This window comes from Apis cerana, linkage group LG3, assembly GCF_029169275.1.
Source record: "Apis cerana isolate GH-2021 linkage group LG3, AcerK_1.0, whole genome shotgun sequence".
Classification (NCBI taxonomy): Eukaryota; Metazoa; Arthropoda; class Insecta; order Hymenoptera; family Apidae; genus Apis; species Apis cerana.
The window spans coordinates 10239648-10263294 of record NC_083854.1 but is presented as its reverse complement, the minus strand read 5'-3'; the positions used below and the strand labels follow the sequence as shown (position 1 = coordinate 10263294).

General features: G+C 32.4%; 2 protein-coding genes across 6 annotated transcripts in view; both read right to left on the bottom strand.

Moving 5' to 3' along the window:
- Positions 1-21898, bottom strand: part of LOC107998201 (protein sidekick) — a 42055-nt gene extending 20157 nt beyond the window's left edge. For 4 of the 5 annotated variants that reach the window (XM_017057347.3, XM_017057348.3, XM_017057349.3 and 1 more), the window contains exon 1: positions 20801-21898. In XM_017057347.3, coding sequence (XP_016912836.1) covers positions 20801-20918 — 118 coding nt within the window. In that variant the 5' untranslated portion in view covers positions 20919-21898. The remainder of the gene's footprint in view (positions 1-20800) is intronic. The other variant, XM_017057353.3, reaches the window with a different exon arrangement.
- A 501-nt stretch (positions 21899-22399) lies between these two features.
- Positions 22400-23573, bottom strand: LOC107998081 (small ribosomal subunit protein uS8A). The gene is made up of 4 exons (XM_017057104.3): positions 23427-23573; positions 22921-23055; positions 22624-22789; positions 22400-22530 (listed from the first exon to the last, which is right to left on the bottom strand). The coding sequence occupies exons 2-4, from the start codon at positions 23051-23053 to the stop codon at positions 22437-22439; spliced, it is 393 nt and encodes a 130-aa protein (XP_016912593.1). The 5' UTR covers positions 23054-23055; positions 23427-23573; the 3' UTR covers positions 22400-22436.
- Between the last annotated feature and the right edge of the window lie 74 nt (positions 23574-23647).

The window sequence follows — 23647 nt, the reverse complement described above, 5'->3', positions numbered from 1 at the left end:
CCACGCCGCGTGTGTCGCCTCTCCTCTCCTCCGCGCGAGGAGAGTGGCCCAAAGGGAATCGTGGGGACATCAGAAACAGGAACGAACGAACGAACGGTGCATCGACCCTCGAACACGTGGCACCTCGAATCCGTGCCTGTTCCTCCTCCTGCGACCATATGCGCTTGGCTTCCTGGCTGCACTTCGTTTATAAGTGCACTTCATCGCCGACTAAACCGGCGGCGGGTGGTTATTTCGAGGCGAGGCCCTTTAACGAAAAAACAAAAAGGAAAAAAAACGGGAGAATTCCCACCCCTCTTTCGTCACCCTTTGTCTACCGCCGTTCGAAGCTGAGTCAACCATCCACCATGCCAGACTGCCAATACCGAGAAATCGCTGAATTTATTCTTCCTTCAATGTAAGGGGTAATTCTTATGTAGCGTAATAGGGGTAGATGGTTTGACCGTTTTGAGGAAATATTTCATGGATCGGCGGGTAAATTGTCGGATCTTTGGCTGGAGAGCAGTGAACGTTGGCTTGGTTGCTCTGGTTTCTATGGTAAATGGAACTTGATTCTTGAGCTCGGGTGCTTTGAGGATTGGCAAAAATGTTTGTTCTATTGTCTTGATTAAATGGCAATGTGAATTTTTAGAAGCGATAAAGGATGAAAATATATTAATAAAACTTATAGATCCGAAGTTATCGGAGGATAGATTTTTCCATTAAATCACGTGGTCTAAACAGTTGTTGAAATCGAACTTTCTATTTGAACAAATTCACGTAACGCGTGGACACGAACAGTCGATAGAGAATTACGATGACCGTAAAGGTCGACTCGAGAATACATTCATCTTCACAAATATCATAATAAACCAATATTCCCTCTTCCCTCTATTAAAATATTAAAATACTTTTCGATAGATTCAAAATTCTGCACAATATGACAATTTGAGATTGAAAAATCACCGATCGTAGAGAATCGTAAATGATGAAATAAGCAGAAGGGTCTGACTCGTGCCACTTGCTCTCCCTGCTCGGCCAAGTGAACGGGATCCGCCACAAACGCTCTGCGCACGCAACTGTGCGATCCACCTCCTATTACACGCTCCTATGCATAATGCAGAAACATAAACCTGGCGAATCGTCGAACGTCACCTGCGCGAAGAAAATCGATCGATCGATGAAAATCCATCCAGTCCCCTTGATATCGTCGTCATTTCATGATACACGGCGTCTGTCTGGTCGCCACGAATCACACCATCGCTGGTGAAGTGGGTGGACGCGCGGCCGTTTCCGCGGTCACGATTCCATTCCGACTTCGGAGCACAGGCTTCTGAATTCCGATCCCGACCGTGAACCTCGTTCATTTCGGTCGGCCGTACTGGCGGATGGCCAAATATCTCTCTTTCCGTCCTGTAACGTGTCTAAACGGCCGCCACGAGACAGAACCACGAGAGTTTCCTTCCCCTCTTCTGCCTCCAATGCAATCGCGTTCAAGTGCATTACACCGGAGGTCCAATGCCAATCCGCGTCGTATTCTGAAACCAGTTTCTTCAGCCGATAGACGTGCTGCTCTGACGCGTCTGCGTCAAAGAAAAACCCGGAATTATGTAATTTTTCAATTGGAAACTGGGTTTTCCTTATTCCTCTATTGTTACGTGGATAATTGAATTGATTCGTTGAAATCCGGCTTAAAAAAGGTAAAATGGGCAAATTGATTTGTTTTAATTTACGTAAGTGTTTTACGTAATTAGGATAAAAATTGGAAAACGATGTTTTAAACGTAGAAAAAAAGAAAAGTGCGGCTTCGTTTAAAAAAGACAAGAAGAAAATTACAAATTCGAAAAGAGGTCAAGCTTTATCTTAAATTTCTTTCCGGCATGTTATTTCTCGATACAATAATTACGAGAATCACTTTGAATAACAAAATGCTCACGCGATGCAAAGTGAAAATGATTATCTTATTCCAAGATTGAAACAATGCACGTGCTACGTATTACTTTCATAAAAGTAGAGGAGAAAAAAATGCTGTTTAAAAGCTGTGGCCGCAATTAGAATAGTGCCGATGAACCGAGATATTTTTTTGGAACGTTATCGCGACCGAAAATCGCGAGCCAAGCTTTTAACGTGGTAATTACAATCCATTTGTTCTTGGTCGGACGTCAAAAAATAATTCCTGCAACCCCGTTACGAGTTTGCTCGCGTGCACCTAAAAGATTTCTTCTGACGTAATGAATAATGTTTGTTTCTTAAAATAAATATATTTAATACGAGATAACAGCAACGGTAAAATTATATATCACAAAAATATATCATCTAAAAATGTACATATGTATACATATTATACAAAATTCGTAACGAGTGACGTTTGCTCTTTGAAACGGTAAATTTAATCAATATGAAGTAATTAAAGAGAAAAAATTATAAAAATATAATCTACGAATATTTAAACAGATTTATATTGAAAATTACAATTGAAACTTTAATTAAAAATAATATTAATTCTTTAAGATTGGTTAGGTTAAATTACTAGAAAATCGACAAGACCCTATATTAATTTTCTAGTAACTTTAAGCAGTGTAATTTTCATGTCAACAGTGTATAGTGCGTGACTAGAAATCACATGTTTTCACGTACAATGCGCAATGTGCGTAAAGTACAATATACACACGAGTCAAGAGTCGAAGAGTAACTCGTTCACCGGAGCAAACCTTGAATTAGCACGGAAGAAAATCGCCGACCATTCAGCGAACATTCTCACAAGTTGGTGCATTCCCACGACTGAATCTTCACCCCTTTTATCGCCTATAATTTTATAGAATCTAACTTTCTTTTATACGAGGAAAATTTAAGGAAAAAGTTTTTAAGTATGTAGTTTTTAAGTATTATGTTAATTCGTGTAATAATTTTCTTTGTTTTGCCGCACTTCCAAGTTATGTAATACTATAAAGAGCAGATATTAAGTGAAATAAAAAATACAATGTTTCTCTACACAATGGAATTAGCTTTATAATTTTTTTTTTTACTTCTAATTATATTACACGTATATTTATCTAGAAAGAAAAAAATGAAATGTAATGAAATTATAGATAAGAATATAAATATATTCTAACAGAATGAGGTCAGAAATGAGGATAGGAGAAGAAAGATATGGTAATATTCTCCTTATTGATGCGAGTAATCTATAAAATGGGGTCAGAAACGAAGGTAAATAGAAGAAGAAAAATATGATTGTTACCATTCCATATCAATGAGCATTTTTATGGATTCGAAATTCGATTCCGCTTCCCTTTAGAATTATCTTTTTGTAACTTAGAAATTGAATCGAAAGTTTCAAGATTGAAAATTTTCAAAAATTGGAAAATTAAAACAATTATTTTTTCATATTAATTAAATAAATAATATACCATAAATACGTCTCATCCGAAAAGATCAATAATTATACATTTTCTTGCAAAGAAAAATAAATATCACGTTGTTTTGTCGGTGACAAAAAACAAAGTAACAGTTAAATAAATTATCTTCTGTCCCAGAACAATGTTCAGAACTCAAGAATACGGTTCTAACAGGGTTAATCGTGCGAATTTCATTATGCACGTGCGAACACGTGAGGATGCAGAGTGTTTAAAGTTCATTGAACAATCGGTTGAAATGAGGTTCACAATCGTAGGTTCACGATATACGTATAAATAGGAGGCGAATTCGTAGGCATCGCGTGTCTGGCTCTGGAATAGGAAGCCCTTTGAAGGGAAATCGTACAGGAGAAGGGAGAAAACATCGTACACGCTAATATTTTTACGCCGAGTCACGAGTCACGAGATGTCTTTCTCGTCTCCATCCTTTTTTCTGTCGATCGTTTAATCACGTTTCAACCCTGTTTTTTTTTTCTTCTTCCTTTTAAAGGAGATTCAACGAAGGTTCAGAAAGTTCCTTCGTGTGGTTTGCTTTTTTTTTTAAAACCCATAATTAGATTACTCGATAGCAGATGATAAATGAAATTGAAAATAATTGAGAAATTCTTCGTCAAATGAAATGAATATTAATTGAGTATCCTTTTAGATAAAAAAATATACAGAAGAAATCGAGGAAAATTTAATTAAAAGTAAATTTCATCAAAAAAAAAACTCTAATTTCGAGGAGAGTCGATTAATAAATTTTTCCCCATACAAGATTAACCATTGACCATTGACCACGTTGTCGATAAGAAGAGATAGTCGATAAAAAGATTTGGGCAAGAAAAAGTTGCTCCAAAAATTTAAGTCTCAACAACGGAAGTTGAAAAGAATCGGATTTGTTACATAACTTTGAAATATCTGGGAAAGGAAATTTTGATCACAAAATTGATTTTTTCCATTTTTTTCTCACGATATATTATACACAATGAAGAAAGAGAAATTTCTTTCGATTATTTATGTGAGAATCGAATAATGTTGTAACAAAGATCTTTCACGTTCAACAATGAAATGGAAAACAGCTACTTATAACACAATACTATATAAATTAAAATTCAATAACTCTTTTTTTAAAATTTATAAATTAATAATGAACTTGGAATTAATGTTAGACTCTCTTATATTTAATTTCTTCTTATATTTAATGAATCATTATAAATATGATATAATTTTACGCGATAAATGTCGAAATTCCTATTATACGTAATAATCGATACTTCTATTGAGCAATTAACAAGGTTTGCGCGTCTGATAAAACCGATAACCGATTCCAGATTAGGGCACTGAAATCAAAGTTCCGCGTTGCATAAGGTCGATCGATTAACTGGAATATCTATATAACGGTTACTGCACTTTGTTGAATTGGAATTAGTTCATCGCTCTCGCGTTCTTAACCGGCCGTTTTACCGAGTTGGATACGACGCAGCTTGCACGAGTAAAAATGAAACAAAAACTGGAAAGTATATAAAAACGAATATAAAAACAAAGCGTTTCTACGCGATATCTTATGCAAATCGATTTTGACGAATGAGAAGAATTGTTGTGCAGTTTGGGGAAAAATAAAAAGCAATCGAATATAGAATGTACAATATGAAAAGTTTTTGGTCAATAATAACGTGATTCTATGATAAGATAGTGAAGTGGATTAAATTCTATTTTGTAAAATGATAAAATAGATTATTTCTTTTAAAAAATATTAATATTTTTCTCTGAACGAATAATTAATTATTAAGCTAAATCATTATATATGTACACGATTCTTCTTGGAAAAATAAAAAATAATTCTTTCTGGTCTTAATAAGTTCGTCCCTGAGAGATTGACTCAACTTAACACTTGTTTAAATTGTAAATATTTGTTCAGCCAATAAAGATTTATATTAGTAATGAGATAAAGTCTTTAAAAATAAAACATCTTGTCCATTGCACAAGAATTTCAACTTATATATATATATATATATATATATATATAAAATGTATATGTACATTATTGAATTTCATAAGAATTTAAAAACTATATATTTAAAATTTTTATTATGTGAAATATCTATTTTTTAAAATATTAACGTAAATAAGGAAATTATCTTATCGTTATAGTTCAAATATGTATCAGAAAACTATATGTCTACTTATTTTATGCTACGAATGGCATTTAAGTGCCTCTTACATCTCAGCTCACGACATACCAATTACTACGATCAATTATTTATCCCCCTGTTCGTGCCACGCTACGTGAATTCCAACCGACAATCGAAGGACGCACGAAGAGTTAAGTGACGGAAGATTAAGCTTTGAATCAAACCATCTCATTTCGTGGCCTTGAGCGAATCCTGTCTTACAACGTTATAACGATAAAGATCTGCACGAATACTACAGTTTCAAAGACAAAAATTAACGAAATTGAAAATTTCATGGTTAAAGTTTTTCTATTAAGTAATCGATAGATTTTAAATCATCGAAATGATTTTCAAACATAGATCATTTTCTCAGATACATACGAAAGGAAAGAAAAAAAGTTGCCAATTTCCATTTCGAATAGCGAAAATTGCGTTTCTTTCTCGTTCTTCGATGCCTTCTTTTATGCATGATAAAATGCCATCCAAGACAATTCCCTTATTCATTAAATTAATTTCATTTCGTACGGTTAAGAAAAACGGACAGAGAACGAGTCCAATTTGGCACACAAACTCACTCTATGTTCGGTCCATCTCGAGTGTCCTTAACAAGCAAGAACCAGGATGAATTTTCGTGTAATCGACTCGTTAAATTAAGTTCGGCTAAGCTAGACTATATTTTATACAAAGAAACTTTAAACATTCGAGTTATTTTATGTTCTGATAGCTATCAAATTAAACGAGTAACTATGTTTTAATTCTCCATAATGAATGCATATTCAATATAAATGATTGGTCGATGAATAAACGAAAACAATATAGAATGAAACATACAAAGAATGACTTTTTCTAGAATGTTAAAAATTTTAATAATAAAAAAATATAATATAAAATACACTAGAATCTAAAAAACTTGATAAATGATAGATTATGTATAATGGATTATATAGCATTACATTCGTAAAAAAGATTTATGTTCGTTAAAAAAACATAAACGTTTTGTGGCATCGTTAAAAATATTTCATACATCATTTGAAATGTAATTTAGAAGCGTTCAAATACATTCTTAAAATTATTTCTCCAAAAGGAATTATTTACACATACATACAGAGAAGAAATTCCAGAGCGATAGGTTAAGTTAGGTTATGTCTCTACGTATAGAGTCTACAGACCATCGATGTCGTGATAGCAGTTTCTCTAGCAGTCAGTCCCTTTCCTATCCCTTCTCCACGATCCTTCCACGACCGTCCTGGACGTCTCTCCTTTTATTCTTTTTCTTTTCTGGCTTCTTCGACCTCTCTTTCCACATTTTACCTTCGTGAACTTGGCTCACTGCTTCGTCTCAACCTCCCTACCTTCTCGACCAACAGCTAACCCCCTCCACTACTTTTTCTAGTGTCGTTCGTTTCTCGGACTCACCGATGGGACTACGTTATACACACGAGCGCGTATTCTACAAATTGTTCGGTCAAGAACGCCGAGGCGATCGTACGTAAGTACTACTACGAGAGTTTGTTCGCGAGAACGATTTCATGAGACTGTAATTCCTCTGCTCGACGAGACAGGAAATACTTGTCTGACTTGTGTGCAACTAACAATAAGAAAAGGAAAAGTGATCATTAAGGGTTCCGGGAAGACGCTTCTTAACCTATTAACTATTACTTTACGAAATTTTAGTAAAATTTTAAATGAGATTTTAAATGATAAGGAAGATTCTTCTTTTAATGGTTAAGTTTGAGAAATCGTAATAAAAATGTTTAAAAAATTACATTTTATAAAGAAAAATAATTATTAAATAAAATCTTATTGCAAGTATAACATAAAATATAAAAATTCTCTCTGCTTCAAAATTTCTTAGATAGAAACTGCGTGAATTGTCACAGTTAGAACTTAACTGAATGATTCTATAGATTGTTTGTAAAAAGTATTCACAAAGATTATACCTGGATTTTTTAAAAGAAATTCGAATCTGTGTAATAGAATATTTCATCATTGTTACGGTGTTACTTGGGACTTCAGACAGCTGCAAGATTTGCCGCATTGTCGATCGAAGAAACTTCTTTGGCATCTGTTGGAAATTGTTCCATCAAGAATATAAATGCTTTTTAAAGATGAAGAGAAAATAAAATTCTCGAATCTTTTAAAATAGATGTAATTTCAAGCTATTTGATCCAGAAACATAAAAATCTGGAAATCTTTCAAACGAAAATTCACGAGATTAAAGATTTTTAATTTAAAAAAATCTCTCGTAACTAATTCTTCTTCTTCGTCTTGAATTCTTGTTATAATAAGAAAGGCAAGCAACGAGAGCACGCAATGCTAAAGTTTCTTCCAAAGAAAAGAAAAGAGAAACCACACTTGGTATACACTTCATTGCTCCGTTCACGGCAGGCATATTGCGAAGTCAAAAGCGAGTACCGGAAACACAGTATCACGGTAAAAGTGGTCGTACTGTATGCACTGAACGGTAATAACAGCGCACAAACTGTGGACTAGCGTTACACAATCAATTGTACTCGCGTGGCCAAGTTTACGAAAATAGTTTCAACAATTCGAGTTTCGTTTCGTTCCACATGTTGTTACCGATGTTGTTACGAATCATGAAAGAAAATCCAGTTTCTCGCCTGGAGGATTCCTGTAATCCTTTCTCCCCTTTGCAACCGTCATTTAATGTATTTTATATATAATTTAAAAATGACACGTGTATATTTATATAAATTGAATTTTATTTTAATATCATTGTATTTGAAATTGAGAATTTGTTGAAAAAAAATTTATAATTAATCGAACAATTTTTTGGAATCAAAATTTTGATAAATTAATATTTTTATTAATTTATTATCTTAGTATATTGTTCGCGAATGCAAATAATTCCCATAAAGCAATTCTCATAAATATGTATATTTTTCACGATTTCACGATTTTTTTTATCTTCGTGTTTTGTTCACTATTGTGACTAACAACAGTGTAATGCGTGAAAAGTGAAAATAACCAGTGAATGGAGTAGTAAGTACGTTGGCAATGCGTACGCTCAAGGTCTCTATCAGCAGGAAATTCTCGGTTACATGAACCCGACTACGAAAGGACATTAAAAGTGTAACAGTTTCACCGGTTTATTATACCGTGCCAGATAACGAATCTCATGTCCAAAAAGGTCTATTTAACCTGGTGAGATAACTTCGAGCCTCGTTCCAGTTAAAACTATAAAGTGTATAAACCGTACCGTAAAGTTAATTAAAAAAGTAGATTTTAAACTTGGGGTATTTTTTTGTGACAGAAAAAAAGTATAAAAAGAAGGAATCTGATTTACTTTTAAATTTTCAATTTTTTTTATTTTTTTGTAGAAAAATTATAAGCAAAAAAAGCGGCACTAAAAAAATATATAGAAAAATAAGCAAAAACATTAAATTATAAGAATCGTGTGAAAATTTTAGATATAATTAACCTTCTTACAGTTAATGTAGCGAAGCTACATTAATTCTCATAAATGCACGCATATATGAGCGTAAGTTAAGTGCACTTTCGTCTTCACAATAGACGTGCTCCGTAATTCATTACAAATAAAAAGAGCAAAGTACTTCGCGCGAGTGGCCCTTGAAAAACAGCCAAGGTACAAAATCGCGTTACTTTAGTGTGTTACAGTGACACGTTTGTTCATATACTTCAGGATATTATCTAAAAGTTGTTAGCATCTTATTTCTTTATATTTTCTTTAGGATCTTCAATTTCTCTCTCTTTCTCTCTCTTTCTATCTCTCTCTATATATATACTTTAAGAAATATGCATATTTCTTAATCTTGGATTATTTTTTTTCCATTGAACAGTTAAATTTCATAATAAAATGCTATATATGTGTATTAGTTTTATTAATTTTTTAGCAACAATTCGTGTAGAGTAATATCATAAAATTTTTCCAGTACGGGATAAATAATAAAAACTTAAGGAACGATATCAAAATTTTGCTGACAAATCTATAATTGAATTATCGAAATAAACCATCCTTCTTATATATATACACGCAAAACACGAAAGATTAGCAGTGTTCTCTGTTCAACATTCTCGAGTCATGAATTTCAGAGCTGTTTAAGACCGTCTTGATAGCCTGGGCTTCACTCGGTTCAAAGAAGCTTATAGAGCCAGGCTAGTCTGAAAGAGATCCCCCTCTCTTCTCCACGGTCTCTCCTCTATTCTCCATTGTGCGTCTCTTTTTCGCTCTTTGAACGCTGCAAGAGGGAGGGAGAGTAAGAATCTTTCAATACGGCCTCGCGAATCTTGCGAATAGCGGTCGACAACCCAAGACGAAAGGAAAGAAAAAACGCGAAGGAAACGAAAAAAGGTGGAAAACGAGGCGTGACAGACCTTAAAACAATAAACTTGTTCTCTGACGACTGCACACGATGCGTACGAATATCAGATACGAGGGGAAGACGACAGGTCACGCGTTTCAGCACTTTCGCGCCTCTAAACGTGATTCTGCACTTGTTACAGATCCTCGTGTCATATTGCGGTCGAGTATCGCGCAGTGATGCGATACGGTGCGAAGAATTTATCTTGATAGATGGAATACTCGAAACTTTTCGAAACTCAATCTCGAGTATTCGAAAAAACTTTCTGCTATTGTTGGTTATAATTTGAAAATTTTTCTCATTGTTTTTTTATCTTTCTATTCTTATATAATCATTATTTTGTTTTCTTCGATTTCGTTTAAAAAAAAATCAAACGTTTCAAACTTTGAAATGTTTCAAAGACTTGATGGATTCTATCTCTGGATGAAATTACAAATCATTACACCGTGTTGCATCATGAGAATACGTAACAAGTGTAGACGCACCATAATATACGAGGAATAGAGAGGAATTTCATAACGGAACATCGTCCATAGAGAAGGCGCGTACGGCTTTGAAAGCGTTTACTCTTTTATTGCTCTTTTTTTCTTGCATTCGGTAGGACCGTTTCATAACAAACAACACGTGGACGATAAATTTCTATTGGACAAGAGAGAGGGGTTTTCGATACCATTGCTGCATATCCTTGAATCGGTATGCAGCGAAGAGAGGCGGATGAACGAATACGATTGGCGTGCTACCAAAAGGTAATTTGATGGAAAAGGAAGGAAAACGTTTCCTTGGATTTTTTTTCTATTTCTTTTTTCTTCCTCTTAGATTTTTTCTCGACCAAAAACATCGATATAAATTGATATAATTCTTCAATCCTTGCCAACTTATGAATTTTAATTTTCTTTAACCATTAAGTTATGTAATATACCATTATGTATAATTATTAAATATAATATATCTTAGTGATAGAAAAACACATACAATTTAATTACAAATTAATTCCTAAGTAAAAATGAGATGATTATTTTATAATGAAAAATATCATCAGAGAATTAATTAAATTAAGTTTGGATTTTTCGTGGATCTTTCTAGATCTGATCCATCAAGATGTTCTTTCTCGGTTTAAAAAAATCTGTATCATTAAATTCTTGGTATCGTTTGAAAGTTTGATTTCTTCGTATCGCGAAGGCTCATCGAGCTCCGGCTATCGAGGGGTCTTGAAAGGATTCCTTTGAATCGAGTCACTGTCCGCGCAGCATACTGAGGGAACCGTTCGCGTCTGGTTTAGTCATTGCTTGGAAATCTACCGAAGAAATCTACTTTTAGGATTTATTTCTAAATTCTGAAATGCACCAACAGATGCATTGATTAAATTTTATCTATTAAACGCTTTAAAAAAATTCCTTTTTTCAAAACTCTAAAAGCGAATAAAATTGTGACATTCCAATAATAAATTTAATTCGATTTAATATATTTTTTTTTGATAATTCATTGCTAATTATTCTTAAAGTAAATAATTTCGATGAATAATTTCAAAAAGAACAGAGAGATAAGCACATAACCTCTAATGTTTCACATGTTGCATCATAACCTCTACCATAACTTTCGAAAAATTTCAAAAGCAAATTTCCAAAGAATTTTAATATCGATATTTCTATGGTGTATTAATATCTCTAATCGTTAATTTAATTCTTAAATTTCAATGAAAATGAAGAAAAAAGAAAAAGAAAAAATAGCCGATTGCAACACGACGTCCGTGTTCCTTTCGAAAAATTTCATAAGCGTTCGAAGAAAACTTTCATCGAGGAGGGAAACGAAAGTTTCGAAAAAGTGACTTGGTCACGATCCGCTGATCGATTCGCGCGTACACAACGCGAGAAATTAAACGAATGCGCGCGTAATCCTTGAATTTCTCGTTGGGAACATTTTCATCCTTCGCTTCCTGTTCATTTCCAAGTCAAAGAGATAGAGGGAACCGAGGGAAATGCAAGATCAGCTAAACCTCGGCCGTGTCGTTCTAGCTAGGCCGGCTTTTATGTAAAGTGATTCTTTTTCGCGAAAAAATAGACCTGCCAGCGATGTGGCCTATGCACGAAGTACACGGTTTTATACACCTTCCTCGTTCTTTACCAAATTTATTAAATCTCCATGACTATTCCGAATTTATACATCGATGCAATTGGAAAGGTATTAAACACGAAGAGTAAAATGACGCAATTTGAAAAGGAATAAATCAACAAGTATTCTTCGTGTAATGATTTTTCATAACAAATTCTATTTATTCATTTTGAAAGTATTCTTTTTTTATAATTATGTGAAAGTACCATTAAACGATACTATTAAATAATAATGTATTGTAAAAATACTTTCTCTTTTATTGTGCATAAAAAGATAAATCGAAAACGTATATAGAAATGTATATAGAAATATAAGAAACATTTTAATTATTAAGCATCTGTTAATCGTTAATAATACTAAACAAAAGAAGAATCATTAATCATATTGACTTCTCGCTCATTTCATCCAGCCGTACCACTTAAATTAAACATCTTTAAATAATCAAAAAACAATGGCAGAAATTATTCAAACTAATTCAAAACTCATTTTTCCCAGGTTTACACCTCGTTTTACACTTTAACTTAATCGACAAATAAAGCTCGAACTTTATTACAAGATTGTAAATAAAAAAAAGAAAAAAATGAAAAATTGCAAACTTCAACTATACCAGTCCCCGTAAATAGTCCGTCGTCTATTCCTCCATAAAGAGTGGAGCTGGTCTCAATCGGGTTGCAAACCTGGGTCCACTTACGCGCGTCGATGCGTTCGAAAGCACGCAGGCACACGTGTGCGCCCCTCTCCCCCACCTCTCCAGGTTACCGCGGAGAACAAAACCGAAAAGAAGAAGTGGAAGATGAGAAAGCCTTGCCGGGGGCGGTCAGTGGCCTCTGCACCGGCTACCATGAGACGACAGAACCTCCGGTTGCCTCTCGGTTCTTTACAGGCTTAGACGGCCCCAACGAGAATAATAATGGGAATTATTATGGCAAACGATGACTGGAAACGGCTCGAAAGAAATTGTAGTAAACTTCTTTTGCAACCCCCCTTTTGTCGGAGAGATGGGTCGCGACAAGAGGCGAACGGTAAACAGGAAAACGTATGAATCAGGGTTGCTTGAATCGAAAATTGCTCGGTCGATTTTCTGAACGGTACACTTTTGGGTGATTGAGAACTTTAAGAGCGGATCTATTTGCGAAAAAAAATTGTTTATAAAATTGTCGCTTTGGGAAAAAGAAAGAAAGGATTGTGAATCCGCATACGAAAATTCTAAATCGATTCGTGGAACGAGAACGACCTATCTGATAATCTACCCCTTGCATGCGCGTATCCGTTTATCGTTAATCAAACGAAAATGTGTTACATCTGCTTCAAAATAGCGGTAACGTTTCCCGATATGGGTTTGCAACGAACGCATTATTTGTTCAGATGGTAAAAATCGATCTCGAAGCGAGAGGAAAAATACCATATCACGAACAATCACGAAGTTTAATCAATATAAAAAACTAATTTCTTATCTTTTATCATATTTGTTTAACGTTATTCTGAAGCGAACTTTTTCAGGGTTATAAATAAACTAGATAAAGGTAGTAGAAATGGAAATTGTTTCGATGCTCGAAAATATCGAAATTACGATCCACTTTCGAGATGCAAATGAGCCGAAAACGATTCTGGGACACGCAGAAATTCGCTTCCTTCCTCGAAAGACAAACGTTTGTCATTCCGCTCTGTAACTTTTCTCATATCTTCGTGTTCCTACAGAACATTCCAATGGGAACGAGGTGAGATCTTCCAGCTCGCAACTATCGTTACAAAAGACTTATTATTAGTTCCGCAACTCGCTTCCCTCGATTGCATAGCTATCGTTTTTTACGGCTCGTTTGTAATTCGAATTACGAATTTTAGAGGACGCACAAAATTTGCATTCTTTCTTATCTACATCATCTTAGGTAATGAAATAAAAAATCGAAAACAACCATAATTGTATATCCCTTGGAAATCTGTGAATATAAATCATAACTTCTTTATTTAACCACAAATAATTGGTTCCAAATGTAAACGGCCTCGCATATTCTCAAAATTTAATAATTATACAACTAGTAATAAAAAAATCGAAAATATAAAAAGAAATAGATATTAATATTATTTCTGTAAAAAGGGAAACTTTGTTTAACTCAAGTCTGAAATCTGAATTAAGCCATATTTACTAGATTCAAGATTCCGTAATTATATTCGTGAAGAAAGTTACTAAATTTAGTAGAAATCAAAGGAATTAAAAATAATGAAAGTGGGGAATTGGACGCTAAAACAAGCAAGATCAATAGACTGTAACAACGACCTCTGGAGTGTACAGGGGAGGGCAATCGGAAACGTGAAATTCGGTGGTTTGGCGAAAGAGAGGAGGAAGGTGTAACACGCCTTCGAGGGGCGAATTGGGCCGCTATACGAAGAAAGATGACGATAATGAAGATGATGCGGTGAAGAAATAAAAAGGAAAAGGAGAGGGGGACATCCGGTCGACGAGGCAAAGGCATTCAGACACGTATTCCTCCTCGTCCCCGTGGGGCAACGCTCCTACTACACGTGGAAAAAGAGCTTGGCGATTTATTCTAAAGGTTTGTAAAGAACTATCCATTCCAATCTCTAACAATCGACTATCAATTTCAATTCGCAAATAAATCACAAACGATATGTATTCTTCAAACGAGTAATGGAAAAAAATTTTAGGGATTTATTTCAACGATTGATAAAGTGCTATAAAACGATCCAATCTTTAATAGATCGTGCCTAGCCAATTGTAATTTAATTTGTAAGTAAATTATAAATTTTGTTAATCGTGTTAATTCATTGAGAATTTTTTCTGTACATTCTATTTCATTAGAGCGCAAATTAAAAATATACCGCTTTTCGATCCACCGTTGTTCGATTTCTTAAAATGAAATTTTTAAATTTCGTCCCTTCGATTTTAAATTTCGTCGATGAAATATCTACGAAATGAGTTTTTTGTGAACGAGATAGGCATCCTGTGGTCCTATTTCGTTTACCCGGCATTTTGGAAGTGATATCTCGTTTGGACAGGATATCTCGTCTGCATGCTATATATAAAGCGACTTGAACACGTTTCGTTTAAAATGGAAGAAAAATGAAAATCTTTCGCTGATGAACAAATTGAAACTACTTTCTTTTTACGCGTCAAAGTTATCAAAATTATGATAAAACGGTTCGATACGATTTATAGAGCATGAAATTATTTGACGATGATAGGGAGCAGTTGGCGCAATGAGGAGATACCGAGACTGAAGAGTGCAATTGTCGCGTAACAAACTAAGTAGATAGATAACGGCAATTTATCTATTACAATACGTGACCACTTTCTCCGACTGTCCGTGCTCAATTGGTGAATGAAAATTGATAGATCTTATTCTCAACGATATCTTGAGGATACTTGCATGTTTTTCAAATTATTCCTCTTAACGAAATTTTGTGTTACCCGAGTTGGAACAGGTAAAAGACTATTATACGAGTTTCCAGGTTTATACAGGTGAGTGTCAGTTAAAGAAGATCAGTTTTTCTGAAAATTTCCTGGAACGGGAGCAGCTGTTACAAGAAAGAAAATTCTTCGTTAGATTTATAAAAGAAATATACGGTCATAAGTATTAGAAAAATTGACAAAAATTCCAACGATATTTACGGTTGATCTTTTACTAACATCAAAAAGTGGAATATTCGATAAAATTTCAAGGAAAGCGAATTGAAGAATGGATAATATAATTAAGGCATATAGCTACGGGTGAAATATTAATTCCAGAATTAGTTCGCAGCCATCGCTAACCGATAGCTTGGGCCAGGGGAAAAGGGCAGATACCTGGCGAAGGCGAAGAGTACAGAACGCTATAGAAAATGGTAGAGTGGAACGGAGGCCAATACACGATGGACGGAGCTCGAGGACCAGGTAAAGGCCCTTGTTCTCTATTGTGCCACGGTTTAAGCTGACGCTAGTGATAGATACCTTTCTTGGCATTATGCGCCACCCATACCACCAAGCGGTTACCTTTTACACGATACCGTTCTTGATCTTTTTTATGACTTTTTTCTTCTTCCGATCCTTACATCCGAAAGATTAATAATAGAGAGAATTAATAAAACCTGAATGTCGAGAGACGTTCAAATTTTTAATCTCATTTTTCCCCCGGCCAAAATATCGCTCGACGTCTCAATTTAATTTCTCTAAAGAGATCTGTTATAATAATCGAAAGAGAAATCGAATACAGTTTCGGATAATATATAATGAAAATTGAATCATTTTATTACACCCTATGGCGACCTGGCATCGATCTGGAAACACGAGAAATCCTCTCTTCCCGTCGATCGAACCCGATACCCCGCCATATTCACGAGCAACCACCCCCCTCCTATCACGCTCTTTCTCCGTATCGTAACGATAATAATTTAATCATCGTCATCACCCTTTCCACGGATAAACGGTCGACGCGAGTCTGTAACTTCGCTTTCGTATCGTCGATCGCGGGTGGATCGTTTGCATTGCGAAAGCAGGAAGTCATTACCGGGCAGCGGCTTCGCGAGGCGAGCGTTTTCAGAGCGGAGAATGTAGATCGTTTGATATGCGCGGGGGTCTGTGCGAAAATAGTAATTACTGTCGCAACGTTGATGGCGTTTTTTACCTGACACTCGCCTCATTTTCGAAACGATTGTTCTCCCTTCCGTTAAAATTCTTTTTTCCTTTTTTAAATTACAAAGAAATTATTCTGCGTTTTTAAATATATTTTTTTAAATTAATTCCGCGATAAATGGACGGATAATATCCGTGCTTTGTGATGGAAAAATATTGTTACGACGTGGGTTTGGAATTAGTGAAATTTAATATAATAATGAAATAGATTGATTTCTTTGTTGACAATATTGAAAAAAAAATATATATAAGCGCGGTATTGATATTGACGCTTGCTTCATAGTTTTAATTTCGTGATAAAAATGAGGAGATACTCTCTCGAGAGATGAGAAAATTATTCAGAGGAAGAAACTTTACAATCAGCTATCTAAAAATATATACTCTTTCATTGGAAGAGATAAAAATTAACGGACGTTTTCATTTCTTTAAACTCTTCGTATAAATTTTATAACACTTCTTTCGTGTTTAAAGGATTGTTGAACACGAATAACCGGCTGTGTCTTAAACGAGAGACGTTCTATCTTCTTGCCGCGTATATTCTTTTCCCTCGTAACGTTCGCCATTTACCTTTACACCAGAATGCACCTCATATGCCCTTTACTGCACCACGATGACCGTCGACCTGGAAACTTGAGAAACTCTCGTCTTCCTTGCGATACGAAATGCGAGATGCAATGCCAATTTTGCGTACACCATGTTTCTATAGAGGAAAATCCGGGTTATAACGTGCCCCGTGCTTTTTAATCGCGAGATATCGTCCGTTGTTTCGTCACGTCGAGTCGGTGAAAGGGGTGTACAATGGTTTTGTGATGGCCTTTCATAGAGAATTACTTAGGCATTGATGCAAAAATTTCGCCGGTACTCAGGTGTATTAATATCCCGCGCGCCGGAAAAAGAGAATACGTGAGAAAAATCGTTGGATCTTTTCGCATCCTGTTCGTGTATATTTATATAGAAAATTGAAATAAGAGATAAGAAAGATTATAAAAATTTTAATCGATCTTCAAGCAGAGTGATTAGATGACCTCGATTGATATTACGTGGTAATATTTTTTCTGTGAAATTTTTATTTTTTAAACGTTGGAAAGTGTTTGTTAAAAGTTAACCTGTTAATTTGTAAGAATGATCTAGTCTGTATGATCTATATCGTTGAATAAATATGTATGAAATAAGAGAAGCTACGGTGTAGGAACGAATAAATCGTTATGTGAACGAATAACAAATATTGTTAATATTAATAGCGGTATGTTTTACATCGATGAAAGAATTGGTAAATATTTGAAGGAATACTACGCCATTGTTCTAACTTGCAATTTATTTATACATTTTATTTCTTTTTTTTTTTTGCATACGTATGTAAAAGCATGTATGGAGCATCATTTGTAATATTGTTTCAATGGTCTTGAAGGAAAATTTAATCAATGATCGGTTGTTCCCTTGTTATATGAAATTATGTGTATTACAGAAATGAAAAATTTATAAAATGAAATCTGTATTATAATATTCTATTATTTTATCTTTTTTTTCGATATTCAATTTTCATTTGATCATAATTTCACATACGCTCATATAAGCTCGAATTTTGTATCACATTATATTTAATTCTTCTATTATACGTGATTCAATCCTTATGATCTGATTGTGCGTTTAAATTAATATTAATTTTTTATTTGAAATTTTATGTCAAATTGTACATTTTAAAATTATAAATGAATTTTTTATTATTAAAAAATTTAAACAAATTTCACGTGCACTTGTAACAATGTACACGCAATTAAAATGGTATACGGATACATGCGCTTTAATATTAATTATCGGTGATAGAATGATACACAAGGAACGTATAAACGCGAACCGAATGCATAAGTCACTCAGGTATGCCTCCACGTTACTCACGGTAGATAATAATAGACTTACTTTCTGACTGAATCGAAGAGAATGCAGGAAAAAAAACGTACAAATTTATTTTATCTATATACAATATTTTAACTATATACAATATTGTATATAATTTGAGTACAATAATAAGTTGTACGAATAAAAAATTTTTATATATCTTATAAAATGTTATTTTTTTATTAAAATAAATCATATTAATTTATTAACATATAAATTAATACTAAAACATCCCTTTATCTTTTTAAAATATTGTTTCAAATTTGTAAAATTTAAACAAATTCATCTTTCAATTCAGAAATCATAATTAATTTAATTCAAAAATTTCATTATTTAAAAATTACTTAATAGAATGTATTGACCTAATCTAATATTCATTTCAGACACTTGTCGATTCATGGAAATTTTTGATCTTTGAATCGCTAATATAAGATAATGTAAGAAAGGAGAAAAAAGTAAAAATTTATAAAAATCCGACTCTTTTATGTGTGGAGATGTAGGAATCATCCTAATTGAGATTTATTACGATGTTAATCCGGCCAATTGTGCGAACGAAGTTAAACCGTTGACCTCTTGGTTGACGATCCGAAAGGATACACGAAGCACGTGCCGCTTCATGCATATAAATAAATAATGTCGCCTCCGTATTATAATAGAAAAATCTGTACCAATTTCTCACTCGTTTAAATATTTACTTTGCTGCAAAACGCATTCTTTTTTTTCAAATTTTTTTTTATAAAGTTTATGATCTTCCTAATATTTGGCATATATTCAACAATTTTTTTAAAAATATCCACGAGTTATTTTTTGACAAATATGAAAAATAATTAAAATTAGTAATAGCATAAATATCACATAACTTTCAAATAAAAAATTCGATAATTATAAATAATTGAATAAATTAAAGAATTAAATCATAATTTGTAATTGATAAAAGTTATTAATTCAAAATTTTAAATGTCTGTGAAATAGTCACGCGATTCGCACCAAAAGAAAATGTTCGCGATCATAGCTCATAGCATAAATCTGTGGCGGCATTTGGCGGTTGTTCTACCGCATAAAACAACTTATGGCCCATTAACATGAACCCACTTAGTAACGTTACGCGTACAATCTGTCCTTGATACAATTCGTAATGAAGCGCATTATGCCACCGTTAGAAATGGGTACTCATCGATATCATCGCAATAAATCACATAATCGCGTGATTAACCCCATAATTAAGAGAAACTATACACCATATCGAGTCATTTAAGCGCTTCAAAGTTTCTTTGACAGATCCAAAGACTTAATTTAATCTATAATACGAAAAATAATTTAATATCAGATATCAATATATATTAATATTGTTTTAAAACTTATTCTTTTTATTAAATTATTTGAATTTTTATTATTTAAATTACAATTAATAACAGTTTATGAACTTTTATCATTCAATGTTGAAAATTCGAATAATTCAAAATAATTTATGATATATCGAATAATTAAATTCTTTTCAGGTATTTTTATTTTCTATTTTTGAAAAATATTTGCTCAATTATCACTCTTTCGTATACGTAAAAGTAATTTTCATTGTTTCATTTCTACTCAACAATGTTAAATCGCTACGAATTAGGTTTGACCTGTTTTAGGAAAACTTTTTGTCATCTTGCGCTCACATCGAACGTTCATTGTTGTTACGAATATTGTAACAACAAGCGTATATCCTGTTTTTGTGCCAGTTTCATAACAAAGCGAATATCGTTTGCACGCATAATAACGATAGCAATTACCAATAAGCTCAGAGAGTTTAAAAAATAGTTGTTATAAATTAGTTGTCGTTCAAAAATTCTAAGGCAAATTTCAGTAATTGTCTCTCATATTCATATACGTGCGTTCGATTCAATCCTACATTTAATCCGAAAATTAGAAATTATATATATTAATATATATATGATTATATATAACATTTAGTATATAAAATTAATATCCTATTATAATAATAAAATATTTCTTATTTCCATATATAATTATATATTAATTAATTATATATATTTATAATTATCTATATATAATATATATAAATATATATTTAATTTTATATCTATAAATATTTAAAAATATTTTCGATTTTTATTTAAAAAAAATAAAAAGAAATAAAAATTGTTATATTTAAAAAATTATATAAAATTATATAAAATAAAAACGCGAAAAATATGAAAAAAAAATACGAAAGAAAACATTAACGAAAAAAAATTAAAAAATATAGAAAGCAAAGTGAAAATGGGCGCGAAAACTCACCAGTGGCGCAGGCGCTTCCAGCGATCCAAATGAAATAGACAGCGGCAAACAAAATCCGCGTCCTCGTACTTAGGAAGGTCGACAAGTCCGCCACAACATTTCTCCATAGCATCTCCATGTTACTTGGTAAATTCTTTATCACTCTTACCACTTGCACTTTTTTACACTTCACTCTATATGAGCGTCATACAATTACACGATCAAGTTACGAAAACGAGTACCAATTCCTATATGATCTCCGCATTTTCGAATTCACGTGCAAATTCAGCCTCAATTTTTTTTTAATAGGCGTAGCGAAAGAGCATTACGACGTACACCTGTGAGACAACATTCCTTTTAGTTGCATTCGTAATCCCTCCTTTCGAAAAATCGACGATCTCGAAACATTCGTACCGTTTTCCATTCAATTTTTTGATATAGCAATCAATATTTCTTCTTTTACTTTTAAATTAGAGAGTCAAATATGTAAATTTTCTCGTTAAATATAGCATTAAGTATCATTGAATGCTTTCTTGCGGTTCATTGTCGGATTCCGCATCTTTATTCGAAAATATTCACGTAAAACATATCGAAATTCATAAAATTATAAACAAATTATTATAATTATTGTCGAACAAAGCAAATCGATAAATAAAATCACAATCACGAGAATTATTGCAACAACAAGTACAAAAATTTAAATTTTTCTAAGAATTGAACAATGCATCGATCATCGAACGATAAACATGTGTATATTCTAAATATTGAAATCCAAATGTCAACATATTTAATTTCATATTTCTCATTAACACTTATCTTTTTTGATAATTGCATTCTACAAAAAAACTATAGTTTTAATGCATTCTTTCAGACGGCTGTTTCTTCAGGTAAGTCTCAGGTAACGCGGCACAAAACGGTTACATTCACCTGGTAACACCTGGCAACACCGTTAAATTTATTCGAAATTCTCTTAAATGTTTTTTATATAAATAAAAAGCACTATTAGAAAACTTTTTTTACGAAATTTTAACGAAAAATAAAAACTTGTATGACGCGACGCATGATGCGACCTGTCCGTGAGTTTCGTTCGAATTACAAAGTTTTGTTGACTGACCGTCATCGGCTGCGTTCACAGGAGGTATAAAGTTGAATCGAATCACGCGCATGCTCGAACTGCCTTAGTGGTATTCAACCAGTCAACGAAAAGATGTAACAACCAATCAGAAATCTTCTGTAAGTTAAATATATTGGTGATATTCCCTATAGTTATACAACAATTCATTTTTAAATAAAAAATATTTTGTTTAAAATTTATTGATAAATTATTAATACATATCTATATTTTCGTTAAGATAAATATAAAATTTTTATTTCTATATTATTTTATATTATTATATTTTTATTATATCGTAATACATACAAAATGTAAAACATTTATTATTAATGAAAATTTTTTTATATTTATTTTCAATCAGATAATAAAACGAATAATAAAAAAATTATTATATTAAATTTTATTATATAAATTTTAATATAAAATATATTGAACAAACTATTATTCAAAAACAATCGAAATAAAAATCAGATATATAGGTATTTTTAATAAATACAAAGAAAATATTTGATATTAAGAAGTTTTTATTGAATTAAATAAGCATTAAAAGAAAAATCCAAGTATTTTTCCTCCAAGATGTTTTCTTCTAGCCTCTTCATGATCCATAATTCCTCCACTTGTAGTTAAGACAACATATCTAAAAAATATATATAAATTACATTAGATAAAAACATAATTATTTATTATAATATAATACTTTTTTTTATAAACTATATACTAAATTTTATACCCAAACTGTCGAGATGGCAATAAATTATTAGTCCATTTTTCAATGTCATTAATTGGAACATCAAATCTAGGAGAAATTACACCACATTTATTTAACCTTCCACTAAGATTTACTACAACTTTACCACTGCGATGATCATCAACGATTTCAAATTCTCCAATATATCCTACATATTAAAAATAATATAGTAAAAAGAATTCATATTGTAACAATTATATGAATATATAAAATAAGCACTCATGAGGAAACTATTTTAGTGTTTCATAAATAAAAAAATATTTATATATAATTTCTTACCTTTCCTCATCATTACAGTTAAAAATTTAATGATTACTTTTGAACAAGGCCTCAGTAGTACTTGTCTCTTTCCACGTTTTTCAGCATTGTTAATAGATTTGAGAGCATCACTGAGAACGTTCATACGCACCATAGCTAAAAAGAAATATATCTTAATTAAAAAAATATTTTAAAACTATCTATATTGATTGTGTTCTGAATATCCGAAATGTCATAATACATAACCTATAATATGAATAAAATAAATTTAAACAAGGAACTCTTATTTTTTTATAAATTAATATGCTTGAATAAGATATTAATTAATTTTATAAATACAATTTAAGTATTATAAACAAAACAATAACAATGAAAAATATACTACTATTTCACTATACTATAAGTATTCTATATATTTTTGAATAATATATTCAGAATAAAATATTATTATAAATTACTAAGTTATTAAAATTACAGACTAATTTTTGATTTATTTATATTAGATGAAGTTAAAAAACTAAGATTACCTGCGATTTATAATTTTGTTTATCACAGCAACGTACACGTTTGTTTAACCGACTGAAAAAAGAAATTTCAACGCAGAGTTACCACATTAATCACCTAAATTTACTTGCAACCTATTGGTTGAAATTCTGGGAATAAATAATGGTTCTGTAATTTTTAATAATTGCCATTTATTTTATAAGTAATATTAATAACAATATACAAGATTTAAAATGTTATAAAA